Genomic DNA, 17,178 nt, shown 5'->3' with positions numbered 1-17,178 from the left:
AAACAAATTAATAGGTTACATTATATTGGATATAATATTTAATTTTAATAAATCAACTATTTTTTTTTTGTGACTTTTGAAACAAGGAGACTTATTAAAACAAAGTTTTGAAATCTATACTATAATTTTTAAAATTTAGGATTAAATAGGCAAAATTTATATATATTTATTTATTTTAAGGCTAAACTTATAATTTAGTTATAAAATATAAATAATCGTTAGATTTTAAATAATTATGAGTCAATTTGAACATAATTTAGCTGGTAGGGCACATCGTTAATTAAGACGTTATACGTTTGAATTCTAAGGAACGAGTTTTATTCCTAATGTGAATTAAAAGGGCAACAATAATCCAATTTATTTATTGTCAATGCAATAATAGATCATGTTAAAGCAACTAAAACATCTTTTTAGGAGACATACCATTAGCAAATATTGTCCACTTTAACCCGTTATATACCATTGTCAGCCTCGTGGTTATAAAATAAGTATTAGAGCCAGTCACCAGACCCTTGACCCCAAGGAGAGCAGGGCAAATGATGAGATCCCAAGATGGCAGGTATAAAAATCTCTCCGTAGTAGACACATTTTAAAACTATGAGATTCGTAGTGATACGTAAGAGGTCAAAACAGATAGCGGTGAGCTTGGGCTACAACAGTATTTCCCTTTCTCATCTGTTCACCTGCAACTTGATATTTTTAAAAAAATTATTTAAAGCTCTCTAAGAAATTATTTGAAGATAAAGGTCCTTCTTACAAGCGTAAATGCACGTGAAAATGAAGAATTAAATTAAGTGAAACAAGTGATAGTCATTGGTGGGTGACTTTCCTTGCTGCTTTTCCAAGCATGCACACAACACTCCAGAAGAGCCTACCAGACTTTGATTCCAGAAAAAGCTCTACAATCAACTCAACTATACATTTTCTTCTGGAACAACAACACTATCCTGCACCTACCTCAACTATTTCATTAGCGGCAAAAGAATCAAATTGCTCATCCATAGAAAAAGAGGATCCTAATATAACTAACCTTCTTCGTCATAATCTTCCTCATCATCTATACTCTTATTCAAATTCGCTAGTTGAATTGGATCGATAACCATCTTTTCCATTTCGGCCACTGACCAACCAGGATACTCGTCGTGTTTCGAGTCAGTCAGGGGCTTTACTGGTGAACCTGTAGAAGCAGCCACTGGAATTGAAGTTGAGTCCCCATCTTCATCCAAGTTTACGTTCAAGTCGAAGTTTCGGACTGATGGTTCTACAGCTTTGTCAATAGGAATATTGTCGTTCTCCATTCGAGCTTCTGCTACACCGTTGTCTGCCACAGTTTTGTCGAGGTTGTCGCCAGGATGACTAGGAATTTCCAAATCTTCTTCCAAGTTATCAGAATGTATGGCTGTATCCTTCTCCGAATGCCTACTACTACGCCCACGACCTCTACCTCTGCCTCTACCCCTTCCTCGGCCACTAATGTTGTGACCAGCCTCTGTCTGCAACAGGGGTATACCGCAATGAAATGAGCACAATCTCATAATTGCTATATGGGTTTTGTTTATCCAAAGTACAAGATACATGAATACGTGTTTTGTTTTTCCGAAGTACAAGATACACAAATATGTGTTTTGAAAATAATTCTTACCGTCTTACTCCTTTTGGACTCTTCTTCACTATCATTACCACCATCTTCATCTTCAACTTTCCTGGACCAAAAAGAAAAAAACCACAAATACTATCAAAGATGAATACCTCATATATCACTACACCCAACTAGAGAGACATTTATTTTCCAAACCTTCGTTTCGAAATACAACGGTCCTCCGCAGCATCAGAGGCACCTAAATCAGGTACCTTGCCAACAACATCCCTCAAGAAATCAAATACATTAAACGTCTGTATGCATTGTTTTCTGTCAATTCAATGAATGTGTGAGAAAGTAATGTGGTAGGCAACAGCAGAGGTAAAACTATAAAATTAAACTGTTTTTTCCTTCATGGCACTTAGACTGAGACGAAATAAAAGAAGAAACTCATTTCATTTTTCTCAACAATAAGATTAGATCAATAGTTGGAGGCTGGAGCCTAGAGGCTTGAAAGAACCGTCAATGGCTTTCTATTGAACATCAATATGGCATAATCGAGAAGTGGTAGACTGATAGTTGAATTAAGTACATCCTATTTACAAAATCTCGGAATGTCCAAAATTCAATAATTGAGAGTTTACTAACAAGTGCAAAGAGTTCATTGTCTTAGCCCCCCTCTTCAGAGTAATCTCATATGTCCTGTCACATAAATCTTGTAAAAATAGTTCCAGAGCTTTTGCTGCAAAAACAACAGAATAATCAACATACTAGAGCACATTCTAGAAACAACATTTTGGAGAAGAAACAAAAACAACCCAGCCCCCAGTTGTGTGTGTTTATGATAGGAAGGGTAATTAGGGAGATTGAACTGCTTTCAATTAGTAGCTTGGCATGAAGAATATATGGGAGGAGATCATGCAAAGACATCATTATCTTTTTGGGTAAGGACCAATCGTGAGAAGAGTTTTCAGCCCTCTCAAACGGCTTGATATCCTGTATGGTGATCTTCACCAATTTTCTTATTTCACATTTGAATATATTCTAGAGTACCTAGCACAATCCTAAGCAAGTAACAATCTCCAACTAGGGAATTATCACATTATTTGGTAGTTGGTACTTACAGACTAAAAGTGGGACTGCCATAGCAATCTTCCCTACGTCTTCATCAGCCTGCATAATCTTCTTAATCCGAGCCTGTAAATGTTACAGAATACTCAGGTTATCAATGCTATAGAGGGACGACCAGCAAGCAGTTGCTGAGATATAGACTAGACAACTATTTTGTTGATATATCAAAAATCAAATAAGACAGAGAGTTCCAACTTCAACACAAAATCAAGAGACACCCTGAAGAACCATCACAAATCCACAGACAAGGATCATACTGCATAAGGAACACAAGAAAACTCACTGGAGGCAGACAGGAAAAATGAATAGAAATTATTTGTATCGACTTTCATAATCAAAGATCACAACAAGGTTCAAATAGTTAAAGAATAAAAAACAACCATGAAGCTAATTCAAATGTGATAAAAGAACACATCTGATTGTCGAGACCATAAATCAACTAATGTGTTGGCGTGATGCTACATTGGCATGGAACTTGGTGTCTCACAAGGAGAGTGAAAACTAACCAAACAGATGCACAAGAATTCTTTCGGTAGTGCAAATCAAGCGTGTTCGTGTGTCGTTTATTTTTCCGAGAAGGGATGTTAGGATTGGACCCTGATCCTTCCAGCAGGGTTCCCTGCCATTCCTATGTTCACATTTTATCTTTCCTCCTGCTTTGACGGCTGCTCGAGGCTTCAGCTTTTTTTTTTTTTTTTTTTCCTTTTATGGAAAGCTAAAATTCCAAATATGATTAAGGTGGGAGAGTTAATTTCTTGGATCATGTTCAAAGATATTTCCATTCATTTTGCTCCTGTAATGGTGCATTCTCTGCAGGAGGCAGGAGTTTCTGAATCCTTCATTACGGGGTTGTCTGTTCACAAACTACCTTTAGGATCATAGGAGGCACTCAATAACAAGTTTTGTCACTTTATAAAAAATTGTTCAAACAAACACTTCCAAACATCTTGTCAAGTTAAGGGTTATTTGAAAAAACAACGATCTCAAAGATTCTGAAAAGAAAAATGAATAAGCAAATAACACCATAAAGTCAAGCTGTAAAACCTATATGGTACATCTTCCATAGGCATAATTCCTCCAACAAACTATGCCCGTTTTGCAATAGATTTTATGGAGAAATTTCACATTCAAGTTGTTCTCCGTGTTCATTACCTTCAATAAAACTATTTCTCAAAGCAACAAACGCATTAAAGCGACGCCACTGTACATATTTTAACTATTGGAACAGTGCGTAGGGTAAAATGTTTTAGTGGCATCATCTTTAGGAGAAAAAAAAAGAATAAATAAACAAAACTGCTTCCATCACATATGAGACATGATGACCTAATTAACACTTCATCCTCAACAAGAGAACATACAATAACATGTCGGAACAAAAAGTCGAAATCCCAACCCCACCATGGCCGAAAATGGAAACTGTTGCTACCATACATTTCGACGGCCCAATTATAAAGAATATACACAAACAGTGGCACTCAAGACAAATAATCAAATCAGTATGAGATAAATAGCGCGAAAAAAAATAAAAAGAAAGACAGTCGGAAAAGGCAACAGAAAAAGAGAGCTCACGGCTGGAAAACGGGTATCGAGCTTCTTCTTCATGATGTTGAAGAACTTCAATAACCAAAACGCCACTGGAAGATAGGAAACAACGACAAAAGGAACACAAAAATGAGTAGAATGCGAGGAGGGTTAGTGGAACCCTACAAAGCACGGAGGAGAAGAAGAAGAAAAAGAAACCCTAGCTTGGGAAGCAAAGAAACACGACACCTTAGCCAGCAAGAGAGACGCACGGCAGCGCCACAGCCAGAGCTCTGAGGCTGAAACAGGGAAGCAAAGCGAAAACTGACGAGGGAAAAAACACACAATTTTTGTGCTCTGAGCGGGTAAATTTTTTCCTTCTATAATATGAATAAATAAAGATTTAAATCTCTTTAATATGTTTAATTTTAATTTTATTATATTTTGGTGTCAGGACTCTCCAAACAATATTATTAACATAAATTTGGACTTATATTTTTAGATGACTTTATATCCTATAGGCTGCCAAATAATTGGTCACTAAAATTTTAAAATATAATTTATATTTATAACGGTCTACGCTCGCCTCTCTGTATCTGTATCTGTATCTGTATCTGTATCGAGATATATATATATATATATATATACGAAAAAAATTATTTGAAAACCTAATCTCCATAAAAAAATAAATGATTTATTTTAGACGAGAGTTGAAATAGGATATGGGTCAATCCCACTGGGTCTCATGTACATTTGTAGATGTATTATTCTTCACTCTGAGTTAACGATTTTTGTTTACTAGTTTCGCCGATGATGTTACTAGGAAGAGAGAAATTGAAATGGGATTGAAATCATAAAGAAATTGATGTTTTTTTAATGAAGAATCGTGACTTTGAGACGAGTTTTTTTAACCATATGGCAAAAATTTGAAGTCTAACTATAGTTTTTTTTTTTTTTTTTTAAGGTTGGAAACTAAAATAAGAGCAAAACAAAATTTAAACAAATAAGAAGGTATGACACGAGTAGTATTGGTCCATCAAAATTTGTAATTTGTCCTTTTTAAATTCGAAAGTGAGAGAGATATGAACTTGAAACTCGTAAATCTATTTAACACGAAAACGTTAAAAATTTGATTAGACAACAAGAAAATGTTTATATGACAATGATAAGTGAGTTGACGCTAAGCGAGATTTTTTATCACACGAAAATTATATAGCTATCAAATATGATATTTATTGCATCGTCAAAAAATTATATTAAAATTAAGCGTATAAAAATATAATAAATTAAAAATTTATAAATGATTTATATGTTCATTATTTAAGATATTATTTAATGTGTATTCTATTTAAATCTTATTTTGTTACGATTTTATTTTTGTCTTTTNGTTTGTGGGATCATTTTCTCACGAGAGGTAATTAAAAGAAATTAAAAAATGGGGTTGTTACCGATGCCTAGATCTGGGATAAATGGAAATTTTATCGATAAGACCTTTTCAATTGTAGCCAATATCTTATTACGAATAATTCCGACAACTTCCGGGGAAAAAGAGGCATTCACCTATTACAGAGATGGTGCGATTTTATTTTTTTTTTTTTTTTTTTTTGTTTATATTTGTTTTATCTCAAATTTCATATTAGGGTTTTATATTTCTTAAAAAATAAAACATTTGAATTTTTAATAAAATCTAAAAAATAAAATCATATGAGTTTGGTTAACTAAACAATCTTATTTATTAATTGACACATATTGAACGTTTCATATATGAACTTTGTATGATTTTAGCTTATGAATAAATATAAATTTATAAAATAAAGATTTAACCGTTAAATTTAACTGGAAGGTTAATTAACGTTTGAGTCGTATGAGCTGGTAAAATTTTGAGCGGGTAAAATTTTGAGCTGGTAAAATTTTAAGCGGGTCAAAATTGTTTGTAGAAGTCAACCAAGTTGTAGCAATGAGGAAAGGAGTCAAAACACCCGCCAATAGAAAAAGTTCTTCCCTCCAGCTGCCTTGTTGCCCGCTTTGATAACATGCCACGTGAACCTTCCACGATCTGCTGCTGCCGATTTTACTGCTTCCACGCGCCTCAACGAATCCAAAAGAGCCACGTGTAAAATTGTCGACGACGCTTGATTGACACACTCGGAGTTAATGGAACAGTTGCATTAAATAAAAGGGACAAAATAGTAAATAAGAAAGAAACAAACGCGAACCATCACAACTTTTAGCTCACGGACAGCTTCACAATTCACACAGTCTCTCTCCTCTTTCTCTCTCTCTCTCTCTTCTAAAGTTTCCACCGGCGCCTGAGTTCACCGCATTATCCGGCCTCCATGGATTCCCCCATCCATGGCGCCTTGAAGCTCTTATTTACGGTATTTTGTATGGTATCTGTGGTTGTTGTGGCGGTTGCATCGCCGGAAAATTCCGCTTCTAGATCGTCGTCTCCGGCCATGTCCGGCCAGATCAACTCGAATTCCATCCTCGTTGCTCTACTGGATTCTCATTATACGGAGCTGGCGGAATTAGTTGAGAAGGCTATGCTATTGCAGACCCTAGAAGATGCCGTCGGCAACCACAATATCACCATTTTCGCCCCTAAAAATGAAGCTCTGGAGCGCGATCTAGACCCTGAGTTCAAGCGGTTCCTTCTTGAGCCGGGGAACTTGAAGTCGCTCCAGACCTTGTTGATGTTCCATGTGATTCCGACTCGGATCAGATCGAATGATTGGCCGGCTCATTCCAAGTCCGCACGGCAATCCACGCTTTCCAAGCATGTTCTTCATCTTGCCGGTCATCATTCCGGGGAGAAGACCGTCGATCTCGCCAATGTGGTTCATCCGGATGCTATTACCCGACCAGACGGCGTGATTCACGGGATTGAACGATTGCTAATCCCTCAGTCCGTGCAGGACGATTTCAATCGCAGGCGAAATCTTCAGGTTATAAGCGCCGTGAAACCAGAGGGAGCGCCTGAAGTAGATCCGAGAACTCACCGGCTAAAGAAACCGGCTCCACCTGCCGAAGCCGGTTCCCCGCCTGCTCTCCCTATATACGACGCGTTGGCTCCAGGACCTAGTTTGGCTCCGGCTCCAGCGCCAGGACCTGGCGGAGCTCATCGCCACTTCAACGGCGAGAGGCAAGTCAAGGATTTCATCCAAACTCTGCTACACTATGGTGGATACAATGAAATGGCGGACATTCTGGTTAACCTAACATCGCTAGCGACTGAAATGGGGCGACTGGTATCGGAGGGTTATGTGCTCACTGTTCTGGCTCCAAACGATGAAGCCATGGCTAAACTAACTACAGACCAGCTAAGCGAGCCAGGGGCACCGGAGCAGATTATGTACTATCATTTAATACCCGAGTATCAGACGGAGGAGAGTATGTACAACGCTGTTAGGAGGTTCGGGAAGGTGCGATACGACACATTGAGGTTGCCGCATAAAGTGGTGGCTCAAGAGGCCGATGGGTCGGTCAAGTTCGGCAATGGAGATGGATCGGCGTACTTGTTTGATCCTGATATTTACACGGATGGACGGATCTCGGTGCAGGGCATTGACGGGGTATTATTCCCGCCGGAGGAGATTGAGGCCAAGAACGCACCAAAGGCAGTTCAACCCACCAAGGTCGTGGCCAAGCCCCGCAGAGGTAACGATTTTTGTTAAATTTTAAGTGCACTTTTTCCACATTGCTTTGATTAATTCCTCTGATTGGTATAAGTTAACGCATGATTGATGTATGTAGAGCATTCAATTCTAGAAAACCTTTCAAGAAATTCAAAATCATCGATGCCAATTAAGATCATATCCTCGTGATTTCACTCATCGAGATGAAACCACTATTGTCATAATCCATTCTATTAGACGTTTTCATTCCAAACATCGAAGAATGAGCTGATTGTAACCCCTCAGCTAATTGAATAGAATCGATTAGTTAGACATATAGGTGCGTGTGTTAGACTAGATTGGGTGGAGCCTTGATGTGCACTAAAAGTTACTCTTTGCGGTTGCTAAAAAGCACTGTCTCGTGGATTGCAAGGAGGTGAAAATGAAACGTGGGGGGTTTCTAGAGACGTCTCCATGGGGATACTTACCTTTGCAGAGAGGAGGGATTAACAAGATTTTGACATATGACTGTCTTGTTAGGGTTGTTGTGTATGGCCATTCGGGAATCAAATGATAATCTGGAGCAGGGTGGAGAGGTAGTTTCAAAGTTCAGGGCAGTTAAGATTTCTATAGCCCAAGAATTCGGCCAGTGTGAAGTGAGATCATATATCTTTAAGGATGTTAGAAAATGGCTAAATCGTTAATTTTGGTACAGCCAATTGATTTCCTAGGAACTTCACTAAAACTTAATATCTTCTTGCTACAGACTCCGAAACAGCCCAAATCCACCGGTTTGCTATGCTACACTGTTTCTTGTGTTCTTGTAATAACCCAAACCCATTGCTAACAGATATTGTCCGCTTTGGCATAGTCTCATAATTTTAAAATGCGTCTATTTAGGAGAGTTTTCCACACCAAATAAGCAATGTTTTGTTGTCTTCTCCAACCACGCGTCTATTAGGGAGAGGTTTCCATACCTTATAGTGAATGTTTCGTTCTCCTTTCCAATCAATGTGAGACCTCACAATCCACCCCCTTGGAGGCCTAGTGTCCTCGCTGACACACAACTCGGTGTCTGGCTCTGATATCATTTGTAACAGCTCAAACCTACCGCTAACAGATATTGTTTGTTTTGGTCCATTACATATTGCTGTTAGCTCACGATTTTAAAACTCGTCTGCTAGGAGAGGTTTCTACACCTTTACAAGGAATGTTTCATTCTCCTTTCTAATAGACGTGAGATCTCACAGTTCCATAATTTTATCTATCCAAAGAAAGCAATTGCCTAGTTAGGATTTAGGATTTCATTATGCACTAGCCCCCAGTACCTAGCCGGGCTTTTTTTGCTGCAATAAAATTTAAGGTAAATATATGTTTTTGTTTAGAATGGTTTTGTTTTCTTTCAATGTAGTCCCTTTTGTTATATTAGGTTTCAGTTTAGTCTATTTAGTCTATTGTATATCTTCATTTTTATTTATACCTTTTCAATGTTACAATGGGGGTAATGACAAGCTTTCATGGCATGATACTTAGTGAATTGACATAAATTTATAGGAAAAGTTCGGTCACTTGTGAGAAATAAAAGTCGACCAACCTCTTAGAAATTTTGAAGAACAATAAACATCCCCCAGTTTTTTTTTTTTTTCTAATGGCGCCAATTTAACATTTACCCAGGGATAGGGCATAATTGAAAAACATTAAAACATGAGGGATGAAATTGAAGCTTTTTAATGGAGTACTTGGCCTAAAATTTGATATTCGTGCACAAGATTGGGTCACCTTTACTGAATTGATTTTGTTAATTTAATAATACTACTGGATAGTCCGCTTGAACTAAAAATTTCCAAAATGGCAGGGAAACTACTGGAAGTCACTTGCCGGATGTTGAGAACTTTTGGACAGGATTCTTCTTTCACAGCTTGTCACTGAAGCTTGTGATGGTTGATTAAAGCAAAGAAAAAGGTTTGGATTTCCTCTCCTGTCTTTCTTATTTTTGTTATTATTCTCCATCGATTTGGGCCAGAATGCATATTATAGGTTTAGGTTAATGCACGCCCACAGGATCAAAGAATTGTTTCCCATCTCAGTATAGGAAAATAGTTACACGTCAGATTATTAGTTCTTATGGATATTATATTGCAGTACCTCAACTATCCAATGCTTTATTTTATGTCCTTAAGCTTCACATTTAAAAAAAAAAAATAAAAATAATAATAATTATTCCGGTTCCTTTTGTAATTATTAGTTTGATGTTATTCTTTTGGGTTAGAGTCCATTCTTATAGGTAGCCAAGGACACCTTTAGAATGCTTTTGTTTTTTGTATACCCTTACAAATTCTTTCATTTTTCTACATGGAAGCTCAGTTTCTTACCAAATAAAAAGAAAACAAACAAAAAAGGAATCATATTAAATGGACATATGATGTCCCTATTTTAAGTCTCCTAAATATTTTGTAGAATATAAATGGCACCTATTAGATTATCTTTTTAATGTAAAATAATAAAACTAAATTATATTATTTAGAAGTTTATATATTAATTGGAATAAGCATGAAAGTTAATGAAATCCAGGCAATTCCAAAGTTTAGGACAAGGTTTAGGGCTTCCAATTGAAAAATTGCACGAATTCACACCATATTATTGTTAAGACTGTAGATAAGAAATTTACATCTGTTGATGCAGATGGTATCATACACAGAGGAGGATCTGTAAGGAGGGACAACTCGACTTTGGTGGGCTGCTGGTAGGAGAAAAGGTCGTGGAGTATTTTTTTTTTTTTTTAATTTTTAAATTCAATGTTTTGGAGTACATAATACAAATCTATTTTGTATACCTTATTCATTGTCCGTGGTGGAAGTGGGATCTGTAAGTTGAGTCTGGCCAAGATGTATGGGCAGGTAAACCTGCATGCTTCTAATCTGCCCCTGTCAATAATTTGAAATAAAATGTAATGTGGAGTACGAAAAGAAGAATTCTCTGTAATTTCAGTTTTATCAAGTCTCAATAAACCCGAAATTTCATTTGTTTTTATTTCACCAATGAAAATCTTTCTCATCTGTATTTCACCAATGACTACTTTTTGATCATGATGTGTTCTCTTAAGTGTAAAGATTATACATCTTTCAGGTAAACAGAAGGTGGTCCGTATGGCAGAACATTTCTTAGTCTAACCACCGACAAAAAGGACACCCTATATGCACTTAATATTGTTGCAAGAACACTCCATGAAGGATTCTTAGAGGTTGTAGGACTTAATGTTTGGAGATACTTTCCTCCATCTAAAGGCTCAACTAGATTCTGTCTCTAAAAACTGGCCGAGTAGTTGGCTAACATTCTTGAAGATTAGTGAAGGTGGACTATGAACAATAATGTATGTGTAAAGAGTAGAGCGCCTCTAAAATTCTCGTTATTAAAAAATGGTAAAAATAACCTCATCGAAAACCAGTCTTGTTCTTCAGGTGACTCAACACACCAAATGGCGAAGACTTGGTCTCAGTTCTATTGCTAGCCAAAATGGTTGATACAAAAGCATGTTTCTGTTATACGTCAAAATGGCCTATGTAACATGTAGCATATACAAGGTTATGTATTCCTCTAGCAGTTCAAACACATATATCAGCAAAATAATGCATGCATGGGGCGTAGAACATGATAACATTACCAGAAGTTCTAGAAGCGTTTTATTTCATTTTCTCCTCTTTGTGGCAGATCCTGAACCTCGCCCACCTTTCTTCTTTGAATCCTGGGAACTACCTCCTCTTCCTCTGCCACCGAATTTCTTGAAGCTTGAATTTTCCACGCCTTTCAATTCCAACTGCACTTGCATTCCAAACAAAATAGTAAATATAAAGTCCAATAGCAAGGACTTCATATTCCGATTGCAGTTTCTTACTCAAGCTTTGAAGTTCCAGTCGCAACTTCTCACCGTTTGTGGAGTCTTCTATAATTGCAACAAGGAATAATTGGCAACTAGAGAAGCAGGACTTGCCCATCAAGCGCAACTCATTCACTAACCGCTGACCTCGAAAAGACGGATCAAAGCTTACCTGCACCCTTGTTGTCCCAAGAGTTCTAGAGTCTTCGCTTTTTTGGGGCTTTTTTTCATTGCAGGAACTGTATCCCCATACGTGTCTTGCTTACTTCTTTGTATGCCTTTGTTAGAGCATATTTCACAGCAGGGGCACGCCATCCAATAAATTCTTACGACCCTGTGATTAGGAGAATCGTCTGTAAGAAAACTAAGCTAAAAAATGGTAGTTAGTATTGCAGCCATGATATCACTAAACAAACTGTAGATGTCAATACCTGAAATTTTGACAACTCAAGAACAGTATCAAAATCCTCCTGATTGATTGAATATAGACTCATAAACTCAACAACCATTTTAACTGCTTCATTCTGGCAATCATATCATTGAAAAAAAATTATCAAGTAAATCACAGTGCCTCGAAGAATTTACCATTCGTATAACAAAAATCAGACGATTTAAATATAGTCTAACCTCAGGCAGCTTGCCAGTGGCTCAGTCAACCTCTTTAGAAAAAGAGTAAGGTTCTCAGCTTGTAGGTGTTCCCTGTATAATTTTGTATACAAGTATTATAGCTTGCAACTAATGACACACATATCCATGTGAAAAGAGTGGGGTTAAGCAGCTTACACGTGTATTCGGGACACAAAATTTTAACAAGTTTTCAAATATGAACATGGACAAACCAGCTTAGATTTCAGAACATGCAAGAAGGCATATATTTGGGAATAATCTTAAGATGAAGAAGAACCCATAACGTAGAAAAACTTTTATAATGATAGGGGGATCTAGTGGGATGGGTCTCTCTCTCCTTGGCTTGAATTGAAAGCTTTTCTCCTGACCATTAGAAATCTAGTCTATCTTATGGAGAAGTCTAAATGAACTACTAAGCCATTGGAAATGTAGATCTTTTTAATAAAAAATAGAAGTTAACAATATGTTCGAAGAAAAAGAAAGGCAAACTCCTAAGGGCAAAGGTATTAAAAAAAAAAAAAGGCATACAATTTGAAGATATTTAATTCAAAAGGTTCCTGAAACTTCAACAGTAGGAATATCCATACAGGAAGTACAACATGCTACAACAATGGAAAAAAAACAAATACAGCACATTACAAATTACCTCCATGAACAGGACTCGCGAGAAGCAAGAATGTGAACGTGAAAGTCTTCCAAAAGCCTCATATGTTTTCCAAATGTTGAATTTTTTTTCCCAGCCATGCACCAAATCTGTTAAAATTACACTCTCCCTGCATGTACAAAACATAGTGATGAGCTAATGACGACTAAAACAGGGGGCACGAATGCATTATCCAAAATAAAGTATTTCTGCTCACAGGTAGAAGATTGTAATGCATACCAAATACATTAAAATAGTTTAATGATTCGCTCCTACTATAATAAAAAATTACAAGAAAAACTCTACTAGCCAAATTCAACCACCTCTCTAAGAATAGCTATTTTTTCATACCTCCAAAACGTATAATAATTACTCAATTTTCTGACTCATAAATAATTTAAACAAAATAAGATTTCAAAACCTTAAAACTTGCATGTACAGAATTTCATCACCTGCTCCAGCGTTTCTCTTTGCCCATGCAATAATCAAGCTCTATCGCATAAAGATCAATATTGAATAGTAACGGTAGTTAAGAAAAGCATCGGATGCACAGAGGTGAAGTCCTGAAACTTACGGTATTACACAAGAAGCAATAGAACTACTCTTGAGAGAGTTGCTACTGTCGATGCCTTTGAATTTGTACATTGATTATATCCCCATCTGCAATAGAATCAGCTGCACAGGCAATCAAATCCATCCGTTTGACCCCATTGTCATCCTTACGAACAGAGCTTGGCCTATAATTAATATAATTTTCCTGCATGCAATTATAATTCTCAGATCCCTCCGCTTGAAAGGCCTGCCTGAACAACATGTTTTAAAAACCCTACGTTTGAAATAAGTATAAAGTGGCGTCACAAGTGGAAAGAATAAACTATAATTGAATGAAAAATATAAACCATTCCAATGAAGTCGATATTTGTCATGATCAGTCAAGAAACAGAAACAAGTGTGAAACCAAAAAAAAAAAAAGAAAAAAAAAGAACTCGTGACAATTTGAAAACGATGGGTTCAAAAACTCAATGAACACTTTTTGCTAATTGAAGAAGTTTATTATAACTCCTTTGCATCGAGGCTCCTTTCTACCTTTTTTTGTAAAATTTCATAAGACCAATGAGTCAAGCCTCCTGAAATCTCTGCATCTACAAAATGTCATCTCAACAAGGCATCCCATCTCAGCTTCCATTCCAGCAGTTACCATAAGAATCTCCAGGCATGCCTAAAAAATAAAGAATGCTGGTTATTATCTGATACTCTTTCGAGAATCTAGCACGGAAACAATTCTCACCCTAATATGAGAAAGCCACTTTCGTCCAACTTTCTTGTTGAAGTAAGTTGTTGAAATAACCAAACAACTTTAGATTTGGTGTCTCCTGCTCGTAACAAGACTCCGCATCTAACTTTCCATCATGAGGTTTTTTGTCTCCAATATTCATCCTCCCTCATCAACACCTCTAACATTTTAACGTCAAGGATTACCCAGAGGAGTTCCACCTGTAGCAATTCCAACATATCTAGCTGCTTTTACTCGTTCTGAAGTGCATCCTTTCTATTTACAAACCAGAATACCAAGAGTTTTTCTATTCTGAGTTTATCTTTCTTGCAGGATCAAACCAAAAACTAGAGACGATTAATTAACATCAAGGTTATGTGCTTTTTATGACACCTCATCAGAAATGAAGTCAAGACCAGGTATTAAATATAGCTCCATTTTCCTTCAGAAACACCAGATACACCAAGTCATACAAGAACTATGGTTCCAGAAACAGACATCAATAATCCATCCACATAACAAGGAGTTTTTATAAAATAAAGGACCAGCGAAATACGCAGCTAGAGAAACTAGAGATGAATCAAGAATATAATGATACTTGGAACATGCCATCCATACTGCTAAGAAGAGTAGGGTCAGAAGACACACTGTTTTTCCGGACTGTAGAGTTCAGCTGAAGCGGATTTCTCAAAAGTGCTTGGAGCAGGTTTTGCATGCTTTGACGCATTGCCGCTGTCTTTATCGTGTGCTTTCATGAACCACTTTCTAATATCCGCCTGTTTATCGCATCATAATTAAATAGTTAAGAAGACCGAAACAAGCATTATCAAGTGTGAGATGCGCAAACGCAAATCTCGATGAAAACCAAACTCAAAAGAACACCAGTCGAGGAGAAAAATATGCAAACGACTTCCTCCATTATGACTATTAAAGAAAGAATACAAGTGCAACAGCAATATCAGTTGAACCGAAAACTCTAACTAACCATTATAGAGTGCACAAAAGGCAAGAAACGCCACTCTGCTGTCAAGTTCACCGATCAACCGAGCTCTCAAAGAAAGTTCGTCAAAATCATAATCATTAATTCTTGATGAGGAATGTATTAGACGTACATCGTATCCCGCTGATCGCAATCAAGTGACTCTAGTACGCTATAGTCGTCAACGAAACTAGCAAGGTGATAAAACATTCGTCCTCGATAAATGAGGAACAGTGAACTCGATCTTTTCGATTTTTTCCACAACCGGTTCGCAGCCAAATACCGCGAGAGAAGTTTCCACCGCTCGTTTCGGTAATATGGAGAAGATCGAATCGGCATGGCAGTTTCTCACCGAATGAAAGCGATTAAAGAAACTAAAATGATGAAAATCAGATTCCGGTGAGTGATAAAGACATAAAGAAGTCGTATATACCTCTCGGTTCATCTTCGATCGCCGTCGACCTCCGTGCCTTGGAAGCGAGAAGGAGATCGCAATGGCTCGAGTATTCTGGCGGGTAAAAGCCGAGTGTCGTCGTATAAAAGCATGATGCCACGTCATTTCTTTTCATTTTTAAAATTAATTTTTCTCTAAGGTTTGTATTTGGTTCATTTTAGTCTTTCCGTCACATTTTCCGTAAAATTATTAATAAAAAAATTGATGTGACATATATATATATTTATTTATTTTGATGTGACATTTTTCTAAAAAAATATAAATTAATAAAAGAACAAAAAAAAATGTGAAAATTGACGTCAGCATCAAGAGTTACATTACATGATTAGGAGACGACATGTCGGTTAAGCACCAAAAGTGTTTTGGAGAGATTTGATGCATGCACAAACGACAACTAGACAAGGTTCTATTGGTTGGGACGATGATTTATTACCTGAGAATTAAAATTAAAATTAAAATTAAAATTAAAATTGAGTTATTGGGAAACAGCTAAGAATGCGGTGAGTTTATATGACAAAAAGTGGAAGGGAGGAAGGGGAGGAAGATCGTAGATGGATGGCGAGCTTAGGTCAAACCAACGTATCCGATGGGACAAGATGTGATTAGTGATAAAAAGGTTGAAACCATTCCTTTTGCTTCCTTCCATCATTTATGTATATTTTTCACAAAATTGTAACTTTTGTGGGGTACCATTTTTTATAACCAATAATATTTATGGTCCTTTTTTTTTTAAATAATATCTTCCGAACAAATTTTTTTTATTTTATTGTTATTTTGTAGTCGAAAAGGTGTGAGATTCCATGTTGGTACGAGAGGGTAACAAGGTGTGAGATCCTACTAATGGTGTGAAAACCTCTCATTAGTAGACGTGTTCTAAAATCATGAAATTGACGACTATATATAATGGCCCAAAACGGATAATATAGGTGTGAGATTTCACATTTTTTGTAGAGGGGAACAAAACGTTCCTTGTTAAGGGCATGGAAACCTCTCCCTAGTCGACGCGTTTTAAAACTGTGAGGCTGACGATAATACGTAACGGGCCAAATAGACAATATCTGTTAAAAGTGGACTTGAACTATTACATCTGGAATCAAAGCCAAACACTAGGCGGTGTGCCAGTAGGCCCCCAAGGTGGTGGATGGTAAGATTTCACCTCGGTTGGAGAAGGGAACAAAAAATTCATTATAAGGGCATGAAAATCTCTCCCTAGTAGACGTGTTTTAAAACCATGAGGCTGACGACAATACATAACGAGCCAAAACAGACAATATCTGTTAAAAGTGGACTTTAGCTATTACATATGGAATCAAAGCCAAACACTAGGCAGTGTGTCAGCAATGACGTTGGCCCCAAGGTGATGGATGGTAATCTCTCACATTGGTTGGAGACGGAACAAAAAAATTCCTTATAAGGGCATGAAAACCTCTTCTTAGTAGACGCGTTTTAAAACCATGAGGCTGACGACGATACATAACGAGTC

General features: G+C 37.0%; 2 protein-coding genes and 1 long non-coding RNA gene across 16 annotated transcripts; 1 reads left to right on the top strand and 2 right to left on the bottom strand.

The window, feature by feature from the left end:
- Positions 1 to 766: 766 nt before the first annotated feature.
- LOC111448540 (dr1-associated corepressor-like) lies at positions 767 to 4,591 on the bottom strand. The gene is made up of 7 exons (XM_023088207.1): positions 4,481 to 4,591; positions 4,280 to 4,344; positions 2,704 to 2,776; positions 2,228 to 2,321; positions 1,796 to 1,909; positions 1,643 to 1,703; positions 767 to 1,493 (listed from the first exon to the last, which is right to left on the bottom strand). Exons 2-7 carry the CDS (start codon positions 4,310 to 4,312, stop codon positions 1,026 to 1,028), a joined length of 843 nt encoding a protein of 280 aa, XP_022943975.1. The 5' UTR covers positions 4,313 to 4,344; positions 4,481 to 4,591; the 3' UTR covers positions 767 to 1,025.
- A 1,870-nt stretch (positions 4,592 to 6,461) lies between these two features.
- Positions 6,462 to 10,838, top strand: LOC111448538 (fasciclin-like arabinogalactan protein 17). Its single transcript, XM_023088202.1, has 3 exons — positions 6,462 to 7,888; positions 9,701 to 9,807; positions 10,528 to 10,838. The coding sequence occupies exons 1-2, from the start codon at positions 6,568 to 6,570 to the stop codon at positions 9,772 to 9,774; spliced, it is 1,395 nt and encodes a 464-aa protein (XP_022943970.1). The 5' UTR covers positions 6,462 to 6,567; the 3' UTR covers positions 9,775 to 9,807; positions 10,528 to 10,838.
- Positions 10,629 to 15,825, bottom strand: LOC111448541. 14 transcript variants are annotated; one of them, XR_002711454.1, is made up of 10 exons: positions 15,675 to 15,815; positions 14,278 to 15,312; positions 14,076 to 14,208; positions 13,564 to 13,746; positions 13,442 to 13,481; positions 12,993 to 13,119; positions 12,347 to 12,418; positions 12,151 to 12,243; positions 11,507 to 12,053; positions 10,629 to 10,769 (listed from the first exon to the last, which is right to left on the bottom strand). It is a non-coding gene; the product is annotated as an uncharacterized LOC111448541 (long non-coding RNA). The 14 variants fall into 14 exon arrangements; XR_002711455.1 differs by lacking the exon at positions 10,629 to 10,769 and adding an exon at positions 15,375 to 15,615 and having other exon boundaries at positions 11,360 to 12,053; positions 15,675 to 15,825; XR_002711461.1 differs by lacking the exon at positions 10,629 to 10,769 and having other exon boundaries at positions 11,360 to 12,053; positions 14,278 to 15,038; positions 15,248 to 15,312; positions 15,675 to 15,821.
- Positions 15,826 to 17,178: the final 1,353 nt, after the last annotated feature.

Source organism: Cucurbita moschata, unplaced genomic scaffold, assembly GCF_002738365.1.
Source record: "Cucurbita moschata cultivar Rifu unplaced genomic scaffold, Cmos_1.0 Cmo_Scf00010, whole genome shotgun sequence".
Taxonomy (NCBI): Eukaryota; Viridiplantae; Streptophyta; class Magnoliopsida; order Cucurbitales; family Cucurbitaceae; genus Cucurbita; species Cucurbita moschata.
This window is presented reverse-complemented; position numbering and strand designations above follow the sequence as displayed.

Bases quoted from the DNA above. Each gene is read 5' to 3' on its own strand.
- LOC111448540 (XM_023088207.1), bottom strand. From the start codon at position 4,312: ATGAAGAAGAAGCTCGATACCCGTTTTCCAGCC. The intron at 2,777-4,279 runs GTGAGCTCTCTT...TAACATTTACAG, and splicing joins TCGATACCCGTTTTCCAGCC to GCTCGGATTAAGAAGATTAT. The intron at 2,322-2,703 runs GTAAGTACCAAC...TTGTTTTTGCAG, and splicing joins GGCAGTCCCACTTTTAGTCT to CAAAAGCTCTGGAACTATTT.
- LOC111448538 (XM_023088202.1), top strand. From the start codon at position 6,568: ATGGATTCCCCCATCCATGGCGCCTTGAAGCTCTTATTTACGGTATTT. The intron at 7,889-9,700 runs GTAACGATTTTT...CCAAAATGGCAG, and splicing joins CGTGGCCAAGCCCCGCAGAG to GGAAACTACTGGAAGTCACT.